Genomic DNA, 23,769 nt, shown 5'->3' with positions numbered 1-23,769 from the left:
GGCGGGGTCTAACTGGGGGTGTGGCTGAGGGCGGAGTCTGTCCCGCGAAGGGCTGAGGTTGGAGCGGGGGGATGGGGCGGGCCCGATGCGCTCAGGGTAGAGTGGGGCCGGGGCGGGGCTGAGGCAGAGCGCGAGGACCGGACTGGCCCGGAAGGAGCAGAGGGCAGGCCGCGAGCTTTGCGGAGGCGGGACTAGGCGAGTCCCCGGCTGAGCCAAGGCCCGCGGGGCTCCGGGCTGGCCGGGGGCGGGACGGGGGGGGGGGGCCGGGCCGGGGCGGGGGCGGGGCCGGGGCGGGGCCGGGCCGGGACCTGCAGACGGCGGCGCCCCTTCTTCAGGTGTTGCGGTGGTTCCACGTCGCCAGGCGGTCCGCGGCTTCCGTGAGCTCAGGCTTCCCTCAGCGTCCGGAGCGCCGGCCCTTCGGCTCCCGCGCGGCCATGGCGGGGCCGGGCCCGGGCCCGGGGGACCCGGACGAGCAGTACGATTTCCTGTTCAAGCTGGTGCTGGTGGGCGACGCGAGCGTGGGCAAGACGTGCGTGGTGCAGCGCTTCAAGACCGGCGCCTTCTCGGAGCGCCAGGGCAGCACCATCGGCGTCGACTTCACCATGAAGACGCTGGAGATCCAGGGCAAGCGGGTCAAGGTGGGAGGCCCAGCCTGGGGTCGCCGGGCGGGGGTGGCCTGGCCCTCTCTGACTGCCAAGCAGCCCGTTCTCCGACGGGCACCGGGGGTTGACCGGGGCCCCTAGAAAGCGCTCCCTTAGCGGAGGCGGCCCCAGGCCGCTGCTAGCGCCCCGGATTGTCCTCAGGTTTCTGGCAAATCCCTTTCGATTCCCCCTTTCCCTTCCTCCTGTCGGAGCAGGCCTGGGCCTTGGGGTCTGGGTCGGGTTCAGTCCTCAGAACGCCGGCCTTCGGGTGTTTGTGTGTGTGTGTGTGTTTTGGGGATGCTGCGGGGGAGGAGGCCCTGCCCTCCGGAGCTCACACCCTGGGGGCACTTTTGCTCCAAAATAACTTAGCCAGTGGAAGGCAGTAGAGCGGCTCGAGGTGCGGGGGACAGAAGGCCGCCTGCCTGGCCTGACCCTCCCCCCCTCGATTGAAGCCCCCAGCTCAACCCTGGTGGGGGGAACCCGGCCTGAGAACTACACCGCCCCAAGCCTAGGAAGGATCAGGAAGTAGTTGTTTCTAGGACCGGAGGGCCAAAACTTTTTGTCAGAATTTCCGGCCTGGCCACGCCTCCCTGCAGTCTCTTTGTGGACCTGGTGGTGGAACTTTACTCGACGAGGGCCAGCCCTGGGTCCCCTCCCCCAGCTGGAGTTTGATAGAAACTGAAAAGTTCACTGATACCGGAAGGTGGGGGAGAGGACCCAACTTTGGCAATGACTCTGAAGAGAAACAGCAGGATGTAGTTGCCACAATGTCCTGGCAGTGGTTTGATAAATAATATTTGTGATTAATGAATCAGTTTCTTAACCTGGCTACCATCCCTCCCTCTTAGAGTGAGGAGACCGTGGCTGGGGCAAAGCATTGTTTTTGCTCAGTAACTTAACTGAGCTCTGCAGAAATCGTTTCCATTCTCTCACGATTTTCAGTTCACATGATCTCCATGACAGTCCTTAAGAGCACTGGGCAGGGGCAGCACAGGACAAGTGTTATCTCCTGTTATCTCTGTGTTTTCTAGAAGTTGAGCCAAGGTATGGGGGAGTCCCTTGAGACCTGATGCTCTGGGGCTTTGCGTCCCTGGGCCGCTGTAGCCCCGCTCATGTTTGCCTTTAGCCAGGGTACTTAGCTCTTTGTTTCTGCAAAATTGGTATAATTTCTGGGTGTTGCCTACCTCCTCTTCCTCCGTGGAGAAATAGTAAGCCAACAAACTTTACATGATTTGATATGCCAGCGGAAGCAGAATCTCTTTGCCTGAAGGCTTTTGTTTTGTTTTGTCTTAAAGAATCTTTTGGGTTTCTGTGTGTTTTTGGTTGCCTTACATTGGAGAGAAAAAAAAAAAAAAGCAAGGTGGGGCCGGCAGCTTTGAGTCATTATTTGGGAACACCCCTTTGGAACAGGTGGTGAGGGAAGGGCTGTAGGATGGGTGGAGTGTGTCTGTGGATGAGTTTGTGCCCTGCGATGATGCCAGCAGCCACAGGGAAAGTGGAGTGCCCAAAATATAGGCATAAAGAGCAGTGGTGTTCCTGCGCGATGCCGGCCTTCTCCTGCCCCCCGAGTGTTTGTGGTGGCTGGGTGCTGACGGTGGTCAAGGAGGGGGCGGGGTGTTCCTGTTTACCTGGCGAGATAACAGCCTGTGCCCCAGTGGAGCCCAGGGTGTACTGTGTACCCGAGCACAGGTTATGCAACGCAGGGCAGGGAGTTGGCGATTTCTGTTCCCTATGGTTACCTCCACGTTGTTCTTAGGAAGCAGCCTGGTGGGATAGGGACTGGGATCCGGTCGGGGTAGAAGGGTGATAATGGCTGCCCCTCTTGGAGGCTGTTGTGTGCCAGCTGATGTACAGATTGTTCTTATTAACCCTATCCTGGCATAGGACAGGCTGGCCCCAGGGCACCCAGCTCGTAACTGACACAAGTGGGCATTTTTCTTCCAGTGTTTCTGACATTGAGGTCTTTCCCCTACACCAGCCTGCTTCTTAGAATCTGATTGTTTGGAGTGGGGAAGTCTTTGGCAAGTATCTACCTCCTCAGTTTGCAAGTCAGAGAAACCTGAGGCCAGGTACTAAAGAGGCTTGGGATTGAAACTGAGGAGCGGTGGCGTGGGGGTGGGGGTAGCCCTTCAATCAGCCATTTGGGGGCTCTTCTGACTCAGCAGGAGCAAGTCATTTTTGCTCTCCAAGTCTGTTTCTCCATCCATAAAATACCTCGGAGGTGTCTTTGTATTTTGTTATTTTTTTTTTAAACATCAGGTTTGTTCAAGTTAAATTTATGCTCCTTAAGCTTCACCCATTTTAGGTGTACAGTTCTGTGAATTCTGATGAAACGTATAGAGTCCCATAATCACCAGCATAGTCACAGTATACAATGCTTCCAGCAACCCAGAAAGTTCCCCTGTGTCCCTCCCTTTGTGTCAGTGTCCTCTCTTCACCCTAGCCCCTGGCAATCACCGATCTGTTTTCTGTCCCTATAGTTTCAGCAGTGTCACTTTAACTGGAACCTTTGATGAGCCAGATTTTATTGTTATTGTTCCTGCACTTCAGGGATTTAAAACCTTTCCAGGGGCTGTCAGGGGCCCAGCAAGGATCCAGCATGATTCCCCATGCCTCCTCTCCCTGTACTGCCAGATTTTGTTAGAGCTTGAAGAACCCAGAGGTGGATCACCTGGTGTTTTTGCAGTTCCTCTGAGCTCCAATGCTTGAGAGCTGCCGCAGGGGTAAAGGGGAAAGGCCAAGAGGCCACAAGTTCAGAAGGGCCTTAACTAGCTTCTCACCCAGCCCAAGCAAAACCACTTTTATCCAGTTCTATATTGAGGTTCCACTTGTTTTTATTTGACTGAAAAGTTCTGCTGCTAAAAAATAAGAAAGTTTGCAACATCACAGATCTAATTAAACCTCTTTCTTTCTTTCTTTTTTTTTTTTTTTTTGCTGTTTATTCTAGTATTAAATATATTTTTTTTTTTATTTCCAGCATAACAGTATTCATTATTTTTACACCACACCCCGTGCTCCATGCAATCCGTGCCCTCTATAATACCCACCACCTGGTACCCCAACCTCCCACCCCCCAAAACCTCTTTATTTCTATAATTACTTCCTGTTGCAACTAGAATGGCATCCAGACTCCTCACCTGAAGCTGTGGGCTCCCTGTCTGCCTTGGCTGTCTTATCTCCTTCCCTCTGCCCTCACTTGCTGCTCTCTAGCCTCACTAGCCCTTTCTGTCCTTCAGACATGCCTGCTTTGGGCTCTTTGTATCTGTCCCCCTGCCTGTCATATTATGTCCCTACATCCCCCTCCTGCTTCTTCATTTGGCTCCCACTGCAAATGTGGACCCTCTCTCCACATTACAGGGTGAGTTCAGGGGGTAAATTCATAGCTCATCAGACTGGAAATGACCTCATGTGTTGATCTCCTCCTGTACAGGGTCTGTCCACTCCTTGAAAGTGCGGGGATTAGTCTGCTCTGTGGGCCTGTGAGGCCCCGCACCCGCAGCAGTGTTAGACACACGGTGCACAGTACATGTCTGTGAATTGATTTTTATTAATAGAGGGGAAGCTGAGGCCAAAATAAAGGAAGTGACCAGCATATCTAAGGTCACACCCAAATCAGGTGCAAAATCAGGACTTGAACCCAAGGTCTGCCTGGGTTCTAAGCCCAGTGCTCATTTTTAAACTTGATCACCTGTCTAAGTCCCTCTGAGTTCAAAATGATGACCCCAAGAGCCTGGAAGTTAATGAATCTAGTAAAAATGCAGTTGCAGCCACTGTACTTTGAGAAGCAACGTGGACTTGGGCATTTGATAGATTTTTCAGTAATAAAGGTTGAAACTCTAGCAAGTTTCAGGATGTTTGCTCCCAAAACATCTAGCCAGCTCTGAACAGCTCACCTAGCCTGCTGTGCTGGTTAGTAAGGCTCCATATAGGGTGATGGGTTCCTGTGCCATACCCCATGTGGATTCCCACAGCTCTAGCTATGCAGGTTGAACTTTAAGAGCAAATGCGGGGGTTGGGCTGCATCTTTCAAACTGTGGGGTCTCTGAAAGAGAGCGTTGGCTTAGGATTTGGAAGGTCCGAGTCTTATTTCCAGTCTCACCACAACTGTGGCCCAATTCTTTCCTTCTTTTTTTAAAATTGTGTTATGTTAGAAATCCTTTTTTTAAAAAATTTATTTATATGCATGTTTCTTTTTTTTTAATTTTTTAATAAACATATAATATATTTTTATCCACCGGGGTACAGGTCTGTGAATCGCCAGGTTTACACACTTCATAGCACTCACCATAGTACATACCCTCTCCAATGTCCATAACCCCACCCTCCTTCTCCCAGCCCCCCTCCCCCCAGCAACCCTCAGTTTGTTTTGTGAGATTAAGAGTCACTTATGGTTTGTCTCCTTCCCAATCCCATCTTGTTTCATTGATTCTTCTCCTACCCTATGTTAGAAATTCTTTTTCCCTTCTTAGTTCTTAGACCCCACAGCTTCCTCATTTGGGAGTTGGGACTAATGATCTTTGCTCTGCTTGCTTCTTAGGGTTGTTGGAAAACTATGGACATGCTTAAACTAGTATAAAAATTCACTTTATAGGGCGCCTGGGTGGCTCAGTGGGTTAAGCTGCTGCCTTCAGCTCAGGTCATGATCTCAGGGTCCTGGGATCGAGCCCCGCATCGGGCTCTCTGCTCAGCAGGGAGCCTGCTTCCCCCTCTCTCTCTCTCTCTCTGCCTGCCTCTCTGCCTACTTGTGATCTTTCTCTGTCAAATAAATAAATAAAATCTTAAAAAAAAATTCACTTTATATATTTCTGAATAGATAATCCAAATACATGGTCCAGAATTTCAAAATTTCAAAAGTGTAAAAGGGCATACAGTAAAAGCAAAAACAAACAACAGCTCCCTTCTACCTTAGCCCCCCAACTCCACACTGCCTTCTAAGAAGAGGCAATCAGTGTTACTGGTTTCTTGTCTATCCTGAAAGTGCTAATGCGAATAAAACCAAGGAATTACAAAGGAGGACTTAAATTATTGTGGTCGTTGTTAACCTTTTTCCTCCTTAGATCAGACATGATTTCTTAACTCACCCTTCCCCCATCCTTGGCTCCACCCCTGCTCCCTGCCACCCCCAACCTCACTGTCCCCCAGGAAATCTCAGCTGGTTCTAAATCCTTAAAACATTCTGACCGCTCCTCTACTCTCTCTTATCTGGGACAACACAAAGGCCTGTTATGTAAACTCATTTTACAGATCGCTGGGGACACAGGCCTCAAGTCCACACACAGAGGTTAGCCTTGTCGAATTGTACCCCCTTTATTCGGCTCTCTGTCAGGTTCACTTTCCCCTTGTTGGGGATGTTGCCAGATCTCTCTCTCACAGAGGTAAAGTGTATGGCCTTGGGCCTTGGCACTGAAGCTTCTCTAGGCCCTACAAGTCACCTTTGTTTTTGTAGTGGCTTCCAAAGGAGGGGGCAGCCAAGGAAATAGGAACTGCCTTGTTTTTAAAGTTTGCTTCCTTGGTCCTTCCAATCAGGGGTCTGATTTTGCTATTTGGATCAGGTGCCTTCCTGATATGGATGTTATTGATTTGACTTTTTCAGTTTTTTGTTTTTTAATTTTTAAAAAAGATTTTATTTATTTATTTGACAGACAGAGATCACAAGTAGGCAGAGAGTCAGGCAGAGAGAGAGAGGGGGAAGCACGTTTCCTGCTGAGCAGAAAACCTGATGCAAGACTCTATTCCAGGACCCTGGGATCATGACCCGAGCCGAAGGCAGAGGCTTAACCCACTGAGCCATCCAGGCGCCCCGACTTTTTCAGTTTTGATCAGAAATAGCAAAAGGAGGGTGCCTGGGTGGCTCAGTGGGTTAAGCGTCTGCCTTTGGCTCAGGTTATGATCTCAGGGTCCTGGGATCAAGCCCCTCATCGGACTCTCTGCTCAGCAGGGAGCCTGCAAAAGGACTGCTAGATAAGAAAGAAGTTCTGGGTCATACTGGTTGTCTGAAATCTGCTCTTGAGGCCAATGACAGCTATCCTGTTGCCAAATAAACCTTGCCTCCTGAGCTTTCTGACAGCCCTGACGTAGCACATGTCATGGAAAGACAGTGGAAGGAGGGTCAGTGTTAGACCCATGAGGCACCACCTTAAAATCTTGACTTCGCATGTAGCGCTCCAGGCACGTGACATCACCACTCCTGATCTGCTTCACTTGGAGCCCTCTTAGCTTCAGCGACCTGGCCCATTGCAGATCATCAGTAAATGGGGACTGATGTTGGTATGGAAATTACCTGGAAGAGAGCACGGCATGGGGAGTCCAGAAGCTTGGCTTCTCAGTTCGGGTGCCCAGCTGACCTTGTACAAGTCATTTCAGTGATCTGTTCCTCGGTCAGTGAGCTGCAGAGAGAATCCCTATCTCACCTACTCACACAGGGTTTTCTCACTGTCACCCTGTGAGAAGGATCCCCATCTTACAGAGCAGGACATGGAGGCCTGTGTTCCAGATCACCCACTGGTAGTACGTGCATAAACACCACACATACACGTACGGAAATGTGGGGGATGAGTTTAATATCTGGGCCATTGTATATCACTTGCATTTTATGTTTTTTGGTGTTTTGATTAGCAATACTGTATCAGCATCCTAATGCCCAGTGCTAGTTAAACAAACAAATCCTTATTAATTCAGATGCATTGGGTGAATTGGTGCATATGGCTATTGTGAACAAAAGAAAAAGCCCATCTTCTAGAACGGCTTACAAAATGCTGTTCTGTTGAACATGGAGCCGCAGAACCCAAGCCACTGCTGTTAGAGAGAGGATCTCTCCAACCTGCTGTGATAAATTGATAAGCAAGGACCGTTTCTCATTAATAGCTTCTATGTCTATACTGTGATGTATGTGGACTCCTCTGATCTGACTTGTACTCCTCTGCCTTGTGAGCCTCCCTTTCTTCGACTGGAAAAACAGGAACTCAGTCCTCCATGAGGTGTGTAAACATCGTGAGTTCTTCAAGGTTTTCGCACCTGTTCGTCCATGTTTGAGGTGACATCGTCCCAGATTTGGAGTGTGACTAAGATGTAATGAGACTGATTTGTTTAAAAAAAAATTTGCGACTCGATGTGTTCCTGGGTGCTCCCCACTTTCAGGATAGTCTCCTTGAGAAATTGTGCACGGATTTCCCAGGTGTTTGATCAGCTGTGGTGATACTTCTTCTTTTTTTTTTTTTTTTTAAGATTTTATTTATTTATTTGACAGAGAGAGAGAGAGATCACAAATAGGCAGAGAGGCAGGCAGAGAGAGAGGGGGAAGCAGGCTCCCTGCTGAGCAGAGTGCCAGATGTGGGCCTCGATCCCAGGACCTTGAGACCATGACCTGAGCTGAAGACAGAGGCTTAACCCACTGAGTCACCCAGGCATACTGTGATGATCCTTATTCACATTCTTCAGAGCCTGCAGCTCTTCCTCCTGGCAGGTCCTTCAGGGGTGTATTGGAGAACATTCCATAGTTCTTTGTTCCAAAGGGAGGTCTAACCAGAAAGTCAGAATCCTGGTTCACGTCAGGCCAGGGGGCTTGTCCAAGGGCCCTGACAGCAATTGCAATGTGTGTTGGGCAGTGACAGGTCACTAGAGTGTGTCCTCTCTTGAGGTGACTGTTTTTTTTTTTTTTTTTTTTTTTAAAGATTTTATTTATTTATTTATTTGTCAGAGAGAGAGAGAGAGAGAGCAAGAGCGAGCACAGGCAGAGTGGCAGGCAGAGTCAGAGGGAGAAGCAGGCTCCCTGCGGAGCAAGGAGCCCGATGTGGGACTCGATCCCAGGACGCTGGGATCATGACCTGAGCCGAAGGCAGCTGCTTAACCAACTGAGCCACCCAGGCGTCCCGAGGTGACTGTTTTTGAAGGAGACGCTGTTCATCTTGATGCGAGAGGCCTGAAAGGTTGACTTGCAGCTCACAGCTTATGGTTAGTGGGTTGGACCATTTCATCACTGAAGGATCCCATCCCTCTCTGAAAAAAAGAAATTCTTCCAATTTGAAGCGAGGAAATCCCCACTCCTGCCATTTTGATGCCTGAGAAGGGTAAAAATTAGGTATTTTGAAAATGAAAAATATCTTGGGGCATCTGGTTGACTCAGTCAGGTTAGCATCCAACTCTTGATTTTGGCCCAGGTCATGATTTTGGGGTTGTGAGATCAAGCCCTGCGTCAGGCTCCATGCTCACCACAGAGTCTGCTTGGGATTCTCCTTATCTTTTTGCTCCTCCCCCAACTTGTGTTACGCTCTCTCTCTTAAAGAAATAAATTTCAAAAAAAAAAAATCTAAAAAAAAAAAATTCAAAATGTTCTGTTTACATTTTCTAATGAAAAACTTTGTGGGTTTTTTTTTTTTCGTTTAACTTGTTTTTTATTTTTGGGTTTTGACTCTCATGAGTACACAAATAGTGAAAGATTTTGTGATGAAAAAATAGATCTTAGCTGTCAGAAGAAAGTTTAGTTCACTAGCTATGAATTGTTAATATCTGCCATGTTTACATTATAGATAATTACATAGAAAAAGATCAGTTTTATAAAATATGGGAAAATTTTTTGAAATACATAGAGAAAAATCTATTTTATTATTGAAATTACAAGGTTAATAGTGTAGACTCTAACTCTAGTGTTTTCTTGGGGTTATTCTCCCTAGAATAAGCCTTTGGTAAGTGTTGGCCGAATGAACTAGCAAGTAGTGAGAGAGAGACACAGGGAGAGAGAGGAAGGGGGGGAGAGAAAAGAGAGCCTTCTAAGCAAGAAACAGTATCAGTGAACCTCTGCCTGAAGGGTTGGGTTCACGCAGGAGCTGAAGGGCTTCCAGCCAGCAAGGAGAGAGAAGTGTCAGGTGAAAATGGGAGACGTTATAGGAACTCGGGGGGTTGGTTTTGTTTGGTTTGGTTTTACGACTTTTGAGAAACAGGATCACCATAGCGCAAGTTGGTGGGGAAATTATTGTAGACTGGTTTGTTAAAAAGCTTAATCTCTTAAAATTTAACTGGCAAAGTTTGGCCAATTTGAGGCAAAATGGTCAAGATTGGTGTTTTCAAGCCTAGCATGAAAAACTCATTAAGTATTAAAAGGACTCCAAGTTACAGAATTCTAGCTGGATTCTTCTTTTTACCACTCAGGGATTCCCCTGCCTCTGAGCAGTGATAATGGATAGAAGTTAAGTTGTGTATTAAGATGTTTTGGGGCAGTTTGCTCTGTGTGTATACATGTGTACACACATCAATAGATTGTTGTTTTGCTTTACATGAGTTGGCCTTATTTGACTATCTTTAAAAAAATTTTTAAATTTTTAAATTAACATATAATGTATTATTAGCCCCAGGGGTACAGTTCTGTGAATCACCAGGTTTGCACACTTTACAGCACTCACCATAGCACATACACTCCCCAGTGTCCATAACCCAACCACCCTCTCTGTACCCCCTCCCCCCGGCAACCCTCAATTTGTTTTGTGAGATTAAGAGTCTCTTATGGTTTTGAGTATCTTTTTTTTAGAAAGATTTTTAAAATTTATTTTAGCGAGAGTGTGAGTTGGGGGAAGGGACCGAAGGAGAAGAGAATCCCAAGCAGATGCTGCGCTGAGTGCAGAACCCGACATGGGGCTCAATCCCACAACCCCAAGATCATGACCTGAGCCGGAATTAAGAGTCAGATGCTCAATTGACTGAGCTGCCCTGGTGCCCCCTACTTTACTGTTTTGTCTAAAGTAGCACTCTACCAAGTTCCTTAAAAAAAAAAAAAAAATCTATTGAGATATAATCCATATGCCGTAGAACTCCCCTATTTAAAGCGTTCAGTTCAGTGTGGTGTTGTATACTAACAGAGTTGTATAACCATCACCACAATCATTTTTCAGATATTTTCCTGCCTCCCCAGAGCCCCTGGCAACTACTCGTTTACTTTGTCTCTATAAAGTTGCCTGTTCTAGACTTTCCATATAAATGGAATCCTACAATATTGCGGGTTTTCCTGCATCTGGGTTCTTTCACCAAGCATAATGTTTTTGAAGTCTGAGTTATCTCCCTTACTCGCCTTGCTCTGTGTTTTTCTTCCTAGCACTTACTCCCAACCCTTGTCTTGCTCGCTTGTTTGTTCCCATGCCGGTGAGGGAGTGTGAGCTCTGCTGTGTCCCAGCATTCAACATCGCACCCTCTCTGTTGTTGCTGAATTAACTAATGAACATTTCTGCCCTCATTGTTCAGTGACTGAATTTTTCCGCATCACAAAGTACTCTTGGCTTCTGTTAGATCTCTCCCCCCATGCCACCCTCTTAGTAATTTGGAAATACATATGTCCTGTCTCTATTCATCTCATATATTCAAATTTATATTTTCCTACCTGGAGTCTAGAATTAATGTTTATTTCTTTGACCCTAAGAGGACAAGAACTGTGAGGCACTTTTCTTCCCTCCTCATTGCCTCCCACCCCCACTTTCCACGTTGAAATCATCTGGGATTAGGCCAGATCATTATTGATTTTTTTTTTTTGACATTTTGCATCAACAGTTATTTTAGACTTTAATTCCAAGTTTTATTGATTTATTTTTGGCTTAATGTTTTTTTCTATTACTTTAGTTCATTTGGATTTTGCCTGAATTGTTCCTTAAGTGATTCTTTCAGAAAGAATCCCTAAGGGACTCTTGAAATCAAGTGACCCTTGATTTCTAATGTTCTGAAATCTTACCATAGTGTGTCTAGGTTGTGGGATATTTTTTTCATTCACCCTGCTCTGAAGTCAGTAGGTATAATCAGAGTGAAAATTCCTGTATTTCTAAAAGTCTTAAGGATTTTTGGAAAAGATTTATGTATTTATTTGAGAGAGAGAAAGAGAGCACGCGCACACGCCAGCAAGCATGGGGCAGGGAAGAGCAAAAGGAGAGAGAGAGAGAAACCCACCCAAGCAGACTCTACACTGAGCACGGAGTAGACATGGGGCTCAATCTCAGGACCCTGAGATCACCCGAGCCAAAAGCAAGAGTTGGATGCTTAGCTGTCTGCACCACTCAGGCATCCCTATAGGTCTAAGGAATTTTTAAAAAATGTCTTTGATTAGCTCCTCTTCTTCCCTCTGGAGCTTGCAGGGGTCGGGAGCTGGAATTTAGGGTCTGTTCTCCACATCCCTTACCTTTTCCATCTTAATAACATAATGTTGTATTGTGCTATGTTCTGGACAAACCCTGGGCTTCGCCTTCCAGCACACTGATTTCCTTTTCCACTGTGTCCGTTCTTTTTTTTTTTTTTTTTTAAGATTTATTTATTTGAGAGAGAGAGAGAGAGCATGAGTGGGAGGGGAAGACGCAGAGGGAGGGAGATTCTCAAGCCGATTCTGTGTTGGGCACAGAGCCTGACCCCAGGCTCCATCCCTAGATTGTGACCTGAGCCCAAATCGAGAGCTGTGCACTTTAACCAGCTATGCCACGCAGGTGTCCCTCAGCTGTATCTGTTCTGATCATTCATTCCATCTCTTGTTTTCTTTATTTTGACAATTACAGTTTTCGTTTCCAAGATCTCTACTTGGTTCTTTTTCATATCAGTAATATTTTCATTCTGTGGGTATTAATACTCTTATTTTTTCCTGACTTTCTTTCATTTTTCTTTAAGATTTTATATATTTATTTGACAGCAAGAGAGAGATCTCAAGTAGGCAGAAAGGCAGGCAGAGAGAGAGGAGGAAGGAGGCTCCCTGCTGACCAGAGAGCCCGATGTGGGGCTCGATCCCAGGACCCTGGGATCATGACCAGAGCCGAAGGCAGAGGCTTTAACCCACTGAGCCACCCAGGGGCCCCTCTTTTACTTTTTAAATTTTACTTACTAATTTGCAGAAAGAGAGAGTGAGCACACAAGCAGGGGCAGTGACAGAGGGACTGGGAGAAGCAGGCTCCCCACTGAGCAGGGAGCCTGATGATGTGGGACTCAATTCCAGGACCTAAGCCGAAGGCAGACACTTAACCACTGAACCACTCAGGCGCCCCTTGAGTAGTGTGCTCTTAACCCCCTTTATCTATTTCATCCATCTCCGCTCCCGTTTCTGGCCACCACCAGCTTATTCTCTGTATTTAAGAGGCTGTTTTTTGTTTGTCTCTTTTCGTTTGTTTGCTCATTTGTTTTCTTTTTTGTTTTGTTTTGTTTCTTAAATTGCACATATGAGTGATTTGTCTTTCTCTGTCTGACTTACTTCACTTAGCATTATACCCTCTAGATCTGTCCATGTTGCAAATGCCAAGGTCCCATATTTTTTTTTATGACTGAGTAATACTCCATTGAATAATTTACCACATTGTCTTTATCCATTCATCTGTGGTTGGGTAGTTGGGTCTCTTCCATGTCTTAGCTATTGTAAATAATGCTTCAGTGTCTATAGCTTTTAGAACTAGTGTTTTCATTTTCTTTAGGTAAATACCCAGGAGTGGAATTATTGGATCATAGGGTAGTTCTGTTTTTAATATTTTGAGGTGCCTCCATACTTTTTCCCACAGTGGCTGCACCAGTTTGCATTCCCACCAATGGTGTGTGCAAGGCTTTATTTTCCTCCACATCCTTGCTAACACTCCCTTCCTTCCCTCCTTCCTTCCTTCTTTTCTCCCTCCCTCCCTCCTTTCCTCTCTCTCTCTCTCTCTTTCTTAAGATTTTATTTATTTGCTTGAGAGAGCGAGTGAGAGAAAGAGTGAGCAGGGGAGAGGGACAGACTCCCCTCTGAGTGAAGAGCCTGACGTGGGGTTCAGTCCCAGGACCCTGGGATCATGACCAAGCCAAAGGCAGATGCTTAACCGATTGAGCCATCCAGGTGCCCCAACACTTCCTATTTCTGGTCTTTTTGATTTTAGTCATTCTGACAGATTTCGGGTGACATTGGGACAGGTGACAGGTGGTGACATCTCATTGTGGTTTTGATTTTTATTTCCCCAATAAGAGTAAGAACAATTCTTTTAACATGCCTAAGTAAATCAGTACAGTTGACCCTCGAACAACTGGGTGCACTTCTATGTGGATTTTTTTTATGGTACAGTTCTGTAAATGTATTCTCTCTTCCTTATGATTTTCTTAATAACATTGGTTTTCTCTAGCTTATTTTATTCTAAGAATACAGTATATAATACATATAATGTACAAAAATAGGTTTTAAATCGACTGTATGTTATCTACAAGTCTTCCCATCGGTAGTAGGCTATTAGTAGTTACTTTTTTGGGGAGTCAGAAGTATACACAGAGTTTTGACTGCTCGGGGGTTGGTGCCCCTGACCCCCATGTTGTTCAAGGGTCAACTGGTATTTTTATCAAATAGCACCTCCTGTCCAATTTTTAAGTTTTTCCAACTTTCTCCCAAATGTTTTTTAATAGTGTTTTTCCTCTTTGTCTTTTGCTCTTTTTTGGGAAGATTTTATTTGAGAGAACACATAAGCAGGGAGAAGGGCAGAGGCAGAGGGAGAGGGAGAAGCAGGTTCCCCGCTGAGCAAGGAGCCTGATGTAAGACTTGATCCCAGGACCCTGAGATCATGCCCTGAGCCAAAGGCAGAGGTCCAACCGACTAAGCCACCCAGACGCCCCCGTTTTTCCTCTTTGAACCATTGTCCAGTATAGTTCGGTCCAGAACAACACCTTGCTTTTTTTTTTTTTTTTTTTAATGACTTTTTGTTGGTGGTGTTGTTAATGATACTGATTTTTTAAGATTCAGTTCCTGGATTTGTCTCATGGTTCCCTTGTGGTGTCTTTGCACTTGTTCCTTTGTCTCCTGAATTTCCTGTAGCTGGAGGTTGAGTTAGAGGCCAGATTCGACTTGGGTGGGACAGTTTTGGTGAGAATGAATCACAAGTAACATTGTGTGCTGCCCTTTGCTGCTGGGACAGGTGGCACACGATGCCAGGTTCCTGCTTTGGTACTGATGATGCCTTGGTTTGATCACTTGGTAGCATCTACCAGTTTTGTCTATTTGCATTTATTGTTAAAAGATGCCTTTTTGCTCTGTTAACTTTGTTCCTTGAGGTATCACTCAAGAATCATACCTTGAGCTGGCCTTTTCTGCCTAGAGCAGGATGCAATTGAATTCAAAGGGCAAAATGCCTGAAACTTCGAAAGTGTTTTGTCCAGCCTAATTATAGTTGTTGGTAGATGTGACCATCTGACACCCTGAGACATAAACTGTGTATTGGGGAGATCATTAAATGGCAAATAGTGGACAGTTGGTCTGTCTGTTCAGAACTACCTCCTTTCCCGGGCATTCTTCTAAGCTCAAGAAAAAAAGTTGAATAAGAGATAGTCCCCATTCTTCAGGAGCTTTTAACTGGGGGAACAGACGCATAAACAGATAGCTAGTGTGCAGTGCTGTTAATGCGTTACCCAGTTTCTGAACCAGGAGTTGGAAACACATGGCCTGACAAGTATGTGTATGTTTATTTTGGCAACAGCAAGACTGAATATTGAAAATTAGGCCTGTTCCTGCAAAGCAGGGCCCTGTGGTTGCCATGGCCGTCACAGGGATGTCTTCTGAGTGCCACAGAGGCACAGAGGAGGCAGCAATCTGCCCTCCCCAGGGTGACGGAGGCAGTGAGTTTCAAGCTACTGAAAGATACGTGAATTTCCCAGGGAGGAAAGATAGAAGGGGCTTTGCTACCACAGCCATCTATGTGCAAAGCCATGGAAGTGTGGGAGAGGAAGTGTGGGTGTTTGTCCAAGTCAAGCGGAGCTAGAGTGTCGGGGAGATGAGACTAGGGATGGGGCTCAGCACCAGACTTCTGATGATGAAAGGTGCGTCAACTGTGTCCTGAGGGCTGTGGGAAGCTGTGTGTGGGAGACCCACTGTTTGTCCAGAAGTTTGATGCTGGCTGGAGGCACTATCAGCTGTGAGTGAGCAGAGGGGCACCAAGGGGTCAAGGCTGAGCAAGATTCCCGGCCTGGCACACTGTCCATGAATCCTAGGGGCAGGGGAGCAGGAGGGACAGTTCGAGGGAAGGCAGAGCTCGTTTTGGGACATAGGGTATCTGACTCCTCTCTAGGTTAGGTCCTTGCTTCAGAGGAGCTTTGGAAAAAGAGAGGCAGGTGAGTATAAGGGAATTAGTGTGGAAGTAGTGAGGGCTCCATGACACCATTTACCCAGGAAGTTGGAGCCGGTGGCCATGGTCTTGGAAATGCCATCACTTGCTCTCAGCTTCTCCTGGTGGGCATAGGTTGTTGCCACGAGGAGTTGGCAGTCCACCTGTTTTTTACAGGCTCTTCCCAGCCTCGAAGGCCTGCCTGACCACTGCATCGGGGGTGAAGGGGCTTCTGGCTCCCTGCTTCAGTCAGATCGCTCTCTGTTTCCCCGTAGTGCTGAAGAGGGCCTTTGAGTGTGGTTTGGTGGCAGCAGGGAAGGGGGCCACAGAGGAAGGGGCTTGGGTTGTGCCTGATGGTCTCAGCTTCCCTGTGAGAGGGAGAAGGGGCATCCCTGGGGAGCCAGTGGCCCTTTGCGAGCCACCAAGGCAAGACTCCTTGGTGAGAGGCTTTGGTCCATTTCCCACGTCTGATCTTTTCTCCACCAAGACTGTTCGGGAAGGGGTTTGACGGATTCCTGCAGGAGGTATGAATCATCACTGAGGTTTCACAGAAGAAACAGAACAAAACAAAACAAAAGAGTTTAAGGTTTCTAGAGGAACTTGTGTACATAGTAAAGGGCATGGGGTTTTAGAGTCAGACAAAGTTCTTCTGCTGCTGCTTCCCTGAGACCCCTCATGCAGAAAGTAACTGGCTGGCAGAGGGGAACACTAACACAGGTAGCACCCGGAGGTTCTCGAAGGACGTTAGAACCCCTCCTGCACCCCATGCTCCCGCCAGCCCTGTGGAGTGGGACCGGCCACCACTGTTCCCAAGTTCCCAGTGAGGAAATGCCAGACCCCAGGAAGCTGCTGGGACTGTCCTTGACGCCTGTGCTGAAGGAGTAGAACGGGAACCCGAGATTCCCGATTGCTTGTTCCCTTCCAGCTGTGGATAACCTGCCAAGGAGGGCTGCCTTGTAACAAGGGACAAAGAAACATCTGTGATACTGGGACCTTGAGCAGCTGTGTTTAGGGGGCAGGAGGTGTTTTGAGCTCAGGAGGACGCATGTAGCCCTTACTGCCCACTGCAGAGGAGCTGGCTGTGTTCAGGACCGTGTCATTTGCCCCTCCCTGTGTCACTAGCCCAGCCTGTTTTTACCCTGCTCTCCCTCCCTCGGCCTCTGCCCACCTGCCTGTGTGTCTTCAGCTAACATACCAGATGTTTGGCAGCTTCTCGCTATTGCTCCTAAGAATGCACCCTGGGTCTGTCACCCCACGTCCCAGGCCAGGCTCTTCCTTGGAGGACTGACATAGGAGAAGTGACAGTGGCTGGCCAGAGGAGTGGCCTGCAGACTCCACCTCCTGGTTCACACCACATCCCAAGACATAATGAAAAATAGCTCAGAAACTCGTATTTGGGTCAGTCTGACCAGTTTTCAGAGTTTTGTCCTCAGAACTAATTTTTCCAAGGTCTTTTTCTACCATGAAGAAGCAAGGAACTTTCCACTGTCTGTTTCATCATGCAGGAGAAAGACTGAGTAAAATCCTCTTCTGTTTCCACCAGGGGAGACGATGCTGGATGTAGGTTTTGGGAACTGAACCACTAATCATGCTTGTTATTATTAAGATTTATTTATCTATCTGAGAGAGAAAGAGAGCACTAGTGGGAGGGGCAGAAGGAGAGGGACGGAATCCCAAGCAGACTGCACTGAGTGTGGGTGGACAGGGGGCTCGATCTCATGACCCTGAGATCATGACCTGAGCCGAAATCAAGACTCAGACACTTAATTGACCGAGCCATGCAACCACCCTGCTAGCGGCGCTTTTAAGCTAACGAGCAGACTTGATTTCCCACTGGGGCACATGGGAAGTCACTCCTTAGGGCCAAGCAGGCACAAATCCCTGGAAAGCAGCTTTAGCCTCACCATACCTCTTGTCCCCGTCTTGTTCCCTCTCACTGGCCTGACTACCAGGCTCTGCCTTCAGAAGGGGTTCCTTTATTGAGTACCTGGTCTGTGCCTGGTTGCTGGTGGCATAAAGGAATAAGATGGGGTCTCTCCCCTCAAGAGCCCATTCTTGAGAGCAAGAGAGACTTACAAACCAAGAAGACAGTCTTAGGCCAGTCCCACTAAAAAAAACCCTCTTTTTTGGTCGTTGCAGAATGGTCACTTGCAGCTTTGTTTTTAATTGGATTTGCTTTAAGCCGGATAAGCTTTTCTGTTGTCTTGCTGCATTTTATGTTCCTTGCCTGGCCCCCAAAGGCACCTCAGTTTGGGACACTTGAGTTAAATGTTGAGCATACTCTGCAGTGTTTGCTGTTACAGAGGAAAGAACACAGATGCTAGGGAGCAGGAGGGCAAGAAGTGAATTCTGCCCTGGGCGAGGCTTGGGCCTGTGTGTCAGGGAAAGTTCTCCTGACCAGGTGACTTTTGAACTAGGGTCTTGAAGGTTAGGTAGGAGTTCACGAAAGATCAAGATGAATGCAATCTCTCCTAGGAAAGTAAGATAAAGATAAGAATATGCCATCACGGGTTTAGGGACTCAGAGGGACAGTGTAAACAAGGAGTCATTGACTGTGGGGCTCAGAAGACAAAACAGGCCTCATCTCTTACCCTGAGATCATACTTCTCAGACTGAGGCAACAATCCATGGGCCCAAGCCCTTCCATCACCAGGGCAGAGGAAGGACCCAAACTAAACCCAGGACCTTACAGCTTAGAAATGCCCACAGAAGAGGGGAGCCACCCCTACCCCCACCCATTTGAACCTACCTGACTGACCTCTGCAGCTCCCCTCTTCTGAGTGTAAATAAATGTTCTAGGAGCCCTTCTCCATACTACCTGTGCCTCACTCCTACCTTCCATACCCGGCAGATGCTTCTGAACTTTACTACAGACATCAGAAGCCCTGAAAATTTCCCCTGACGTCCAATGTAAGATAAGAAGGCCTGGCTTGGGGAAGGTAGGAGAGAGGCTGGTGGCGTGCCAGGTGGCAAGTGGGAGAGTTAGGGAGGGCCGACTGGGATATAGCCCATAGTCCAAAGTCCCTGCCTATTTGTCAAGTGAGCGTGCTGGCCGAGGACTTCTGGTGGGTGAGGTGGCGGTTTCCACCTGGCAGATGCTGTCATTGGTTTCAGGCTGATGTCAGATACTCAGTCTTGTTAGACTGCAGACACTGGATGGTTTGCTTTCCTAAGCCAAGGCCTGCAGCCCGAGCTGCTAGATGGAGACCCAGCAGAGCAGGGGGACAGGCTCTAAGGGCAAGAAGGGTACTCACCTGTTTAGCCTGTATTAATCGAGCAGTTTCAACATGCCAGGCACTATGCTGGGTACTGGGCATATGTGGAAAGCCAGCTAGTCAGGCCCTGCCATCGTGTAACTCCTATGAAAGAGAGCAGGCAATATTTCTTTCTTTATTTATTTGGCAGAGAGAAAAAAGCCAGAGAGAGAACACAAGCAGGGGGAGTGGGAGACAGAGAAGCAGGCTTGCTGCTGAGCAGGGAGCCCGACGTGGGGCTCAATCCCAGGACCCTGGGATCACAACCTGAGTGGAAGGCAGATGCTTAACGACTGAGCCACCCAGGCGGCCAAGGGCTGGCAACATTTAAAAAAGTGCATGTGTGTGAGGGCTGCCCCAGGAGAAAAGTAAATCAGGATGAGGGGACAGGATGGGCTGCTCTTTTAAGAAAGGAGGATCACAAAAGACCTGTGAGTGCCCTTGGTGCTTGAAAGCAGGTGGAGTGAAGGGAGGCAGCCATCATGTGCTGATCTGGGAGCAGAACACTTCAGGAAGGGGAATGTCAAGGGTGGGGGTCTTTATAGAGAGACCCCTGAGGGCTCAGGGGACTGGCCAGGAGCAAGTACAGCTGAAGAGAAGTTACGTGAAGGCAGATAAAGTCCAGGTTGTGCAGGTCCTAAATTTAGGCCTTTCCGGGGTGGAGCTCTGAGGAGCAACAAGATCCTACTCAAAACACTGGTTTTCGGGGCTTCACCTAGGCTGCTTTGTGGAGAGTGGACCGCAGCGTGGGCGGAAGCCTGGGGCAGGGTTGTGGCTGACTGCAGTGGCGGTTGTGGTGTGAGGCTCAGTGACAGCCGGTGTGGAGGGGAGGGAGCAGCAAAGTACTTGGTGCCCATGATTGCTGCTCACCCAGGCCCCTGCTGAGGACAGAAGGGGAGCAGGGAAGTAGGCAGACAGACATATAGACAGATGGGCGTGGGCTTAGCATGAGGCTCTGATGCCTTGGCCAGTCACGGCATGGTGGGAGCCTGCCCTTCTGCTATGTGCACTGGGCTGATGGTCTCTGCCTGCAGGCTCCGATGGGGACCCAGCCTGCTGCCTCAGGACCCCACAGCATCCATGAGGTGGCTTCTGCTTCGGCTTCTGGGAAAAAGAGCCTGCGGCCGTCCTCACCTGTCTCTTGAGTAGCTAAGGCGGCTGATCGCACTCATTAAACTTTTCACCCAGACCCCCTTGGGACCCTGCCTAACGGGAAGCTTTGCTTGGCTGCTGGGAAAGTAGGCCCTCACCTGGCTTGGCTTCTCCCACCTGTTCTGGAACAGGGCATCTGGGCCTGGAGACCGAGCTTCTTTTACTGAACAGAGTAGGACCCCCGCTCTGCCCAGCACCCCAGGTGACACTTGATGAGCATCAGTCAGAGCACCTCTCTTCTCAGCCTGCGTTCCCTCTGGAAAACAAGAGCCTGAGACACGGGCTTACGTGCAGCTCCTTTGTTCTGGGTACCAGAGAGAGTAAACAGAGGAGGAAGGAAATGCTACAAGGCTGCATCCTCAAGTTGGTCCCTCCCATGGGCAAGTAGGGCTTGATTTGGCCAGGCATGCCTTGTTCCAGCCAGGCATGCCTTGTTCCCCATTAGCCAAGGGTTGATCCATAAATGGGTAAGACCTTCTTACTTCTGGGTCACAAATGGACAAATGCTTGGTGGTTTCCAGCAGGTCTCCTGGTTTGAAATTGGGGAGGCTCCAAGGTAGGCAGCGAAGTTCCTGAGGCCGTTATACTGTGTGGGCTGGTTGTTACCTGCAGTGGGCTGGAGTTCAGGGTGGGCTGCTAAGATATGTGAGGTGGGATAAAAGAGACCTCTAATATGCATTTTCCCACTTCGGACAGTCTCCAGTGGCTTCCCATTGCCATAAAAATAAAATCCACCCTCAACGTCGGCCTGTAAGATCCTGCATATTCTGGCTTCAGCTGCCCCTGACTGCATTTCCTAACATGTGCCTGCTTCACTGCTGTCTGGCCACCACACTGCTCTTTCTGTATCTCCAACACGGCAAGCTTTGTCCTTCTGGACACTGTGACACTGTTCCCTCTGCCTGAACACTGTCCCCGTGCCTGGCTTCTCATCCTTGGGCCTCAGCTCGAGTGTCACCTTCTGGGACCACCCAGGTGGCCCCTGTCCTGGGCAGTCTCTCCCTATTATCTTTATTTTCTGCAGAGTGCTCATTATCCTTCTCTGCAACGATCCTATTTGCTTTCTTCTTGCTGTCTTCTTTCGCTGGGATGTGAACTCTGTTTTGTTTGCAGTCTCCCCAGCTCCCGGAAGAAGGAGGGGCCCATGGCAGAAACGCAGTACATAGCAGACAAACAAGTCAATTGGCCCATGCACACAGCCAATATATTTTTCTTTGGGCATTTTATATATTCTACCTTGCATTAAAGCTCCTTTGCTTATATTTAAAACACTAGACAAAAATTGTAATAGCACAGTAAATATTGTTAAATGGATTTTTTAAAAAGACTATTTGATAGAGAGAAAGAGCACAAGCAGGGGGAGCACCAGGCAGAGCAAGAGGGAGAAGCAGGCTCCCCGCTGAGTAGGGAACCTGATGCAGGGGTTGATCCCAGGACCCCAGGATCATGACCTGAGCTGAAGACAGACACTTAACGGACTGAGCCTCCCAGGTGCCCCTAAATGGATGCATTTGTCTAGCACCTTCTCTGTCAGGTACCATGCACCCTGAATCTATCATTTGGCCCTTACTGTACTTTTTTTTTTTTTTTTGAAACCAATGAGAAACTCAATTAAGTTGTAGCTCAGAGACACCATGCTGGAAAGTGATGGGAGCTGGCTTATGCTCTCAGGCCTGTTGGACCCTGGAGCACTGACACTGTTCTTTTCCTTCCCTTTCTCTAATGTGGGAGAGTAGGATGAGAATATGACCAGTCATGGGAAGGACCTACTTTCCAGAAATATCTCCTCCATTGCTGCCCAGATTTCACCAATTGCTTGACCTAGATACCTTAATCTGGAGCTATTTTGTTGGTTTTTAATTTAGTTTTTATTTTTATCAGAGTTACACGTATGTGTGATTTAAAGAGTCATTAGGTTCAACAAGGCTTGTTACAAAAATGTCTGTCTCCTGGTACCCCCACCTGCAGCCTGGTGGGGGAGCGGTAGGAGGGCAGGTAATCACCTTGGGTTCTTTTTCAGCTGATGGGATTTTTCTATTTCTTTTGCTTATATTGTGACCCACCCCCCCTTTCCCAAAGTTGAAGGCGTAGTTTGTTGACTTCTGACTTTGGAAGGTGATGGTTAACTAACTCTCAGTGCTGCCCCAGCCCCCACCACACACGTACACACTTTGCATCCTCCCAGTAGAGCTGTGTGGCAACAGTGATTAGATCATGATTACATTCCTTTCAGCTCTCTTCCCAGAATGTATTCTGATTTTGCTCACTTCTCCCTTCCTCCACTGTTACCTGTCACCCTGGTCCAGCCACTGTCTTTTACCCAGATTATGGCCATTGCCTCCTAATTGGTCTATTTCTGTCTTTGAACTCTTTTGATCTCTTCTCAGTACAGCAACCAGAGAGATTCTGTTAAAAAGTAAGCCTGATTGGTTCAAAACCCCCATGGCTTCCCACTTTGACTCAGAGTAAAGTCCAGAGTTCTTACTGTGGTCTAGAAGGTGCTGTGTGATCTGGGCCCCTTGATATTTCTCTGTCATCCCTTATTATTCTTTCCCTTTGTACTCTGCTCCAAACACACCAATCTTCTTGCTTGCTTTGTCTCTGCCTCGGGGCCTTTGCACTTGTTCTACTCTATTCCTGGAATGCTTGTCTCCCAGACATCTGCATAGTTAGCTAACTTCCTCCACATATTTATTTATATTTATTTATTTGAAGATTTAATTTATTTATTTGACAGAGAGAGACACAGCAAGAGAGGGAGAGGGAACACAAGGAGGGGAAGTGGGAGAGGGAGAAGCAGGCTTCCCACTGAGCAGGGAGCCCAATGAGGGGCTCAATCCCAGGACTCTGGGATCATGACCTGAGCCGAAGACAGACACCTAATAACTGAGCCACCCAAGCACCCCTATTTTTTTAAAAGAGAATTTCTTTAAAGTTTATTTTTTAGTAATCTCTACACCCTGCACAGGGCTCCATCTTACCACCCGGAGATCAAATGTTGCACACTGTCCTGACAGTGCCAGCCAGGCACCCCTGTATATTTATTTTTTTTTAAGATTTTATTTTTAAGTAATTTCTACACCCAACCTGGCGCTTGAACCTATGATCTCAAGGTCAAGACTCACACACCACCGACTGAGCCAACCAGGCACCCCTTTCCAGATCATTACCAATGATTATCTCAATGAGGCCTTCTGTGGCTGTCCTGGCTAAATCTTCATTCTTCACTGTGCTTTATAATTTATTCCCCTGCTCATTTGTTCCACTCTTTTCACTATCTAGCATACTTATTATTTTTGTTATTTATTTTGTAATAAGTATTTTAATTTATATTATATATGTAGGTATAAATATGTATGTTTTTTTAATAACTATAGATCCTTATTACTTCCGATCTTACTTAGCATTTGTCTCCTGCACCAAACTATAAGCTTGAGGATAGGAATTTGCATCTGTTTTGTCAGCCCTGGTATCTCCACTCCAGTATCTGGAATGCATAGTAGGTTTCTAGTAAGTTCTTACCAAAATGGGTGAATGAATACCTTATGATTAGTAAGTGCTGTTCACTGCTAAGCCATGTGGTGCACTGCCATTATTTTTCATTTACCATGGTCACCAGTTTTTCCTGGAAGTAGTAATCATGTTTGTTTTGCTTAGGTGTCTATGTATTTA

General features: G+C 47.6%; 1 protein-coding gene across 1 annotated transcript in view; it reads left to right on the top strand.

Moving 5' to 3' along the window:
• The first annotated feature begins 274 nt into the window (after positions 1-274).
• RAB43 (RAB43, member RAS oncogene family) overlaps positions 275-23,769 on the top strand; it is a 38,444-nt gene continuing 14,949 nt past the window's right edge. Inside the window, exon 1 of the mRNA XM_032334372.1 lies at positions 275-638. Coding sequence (XP_032190263.1) covers positions 435-638 — 204 coding nt within the window. The 5' untranslated portion in view covers positions 275-434. The remainder of the gene's footprint in view (positions 639-23,769) is intronic.

Source organism: Mustela erminea, chromosome 1, assembly GCF_009829155.1.
Source record: "Mustela erminea isolate mMusErm1 chromosome 1, mMusErm1.Pri, whole genome shotgun sequence".
Taxonomy (NCBI): domain Eukaryota; kingdom Metazoa; phylum Chordata; class Mammalia; order Carnivora; family Mustelidae; genus Mustela; species Mustela erminea.
Note: the sequence above shows the minus strand (reverse complement) of the source record. Positions and strands in the feature narration are given on the sequence as shown.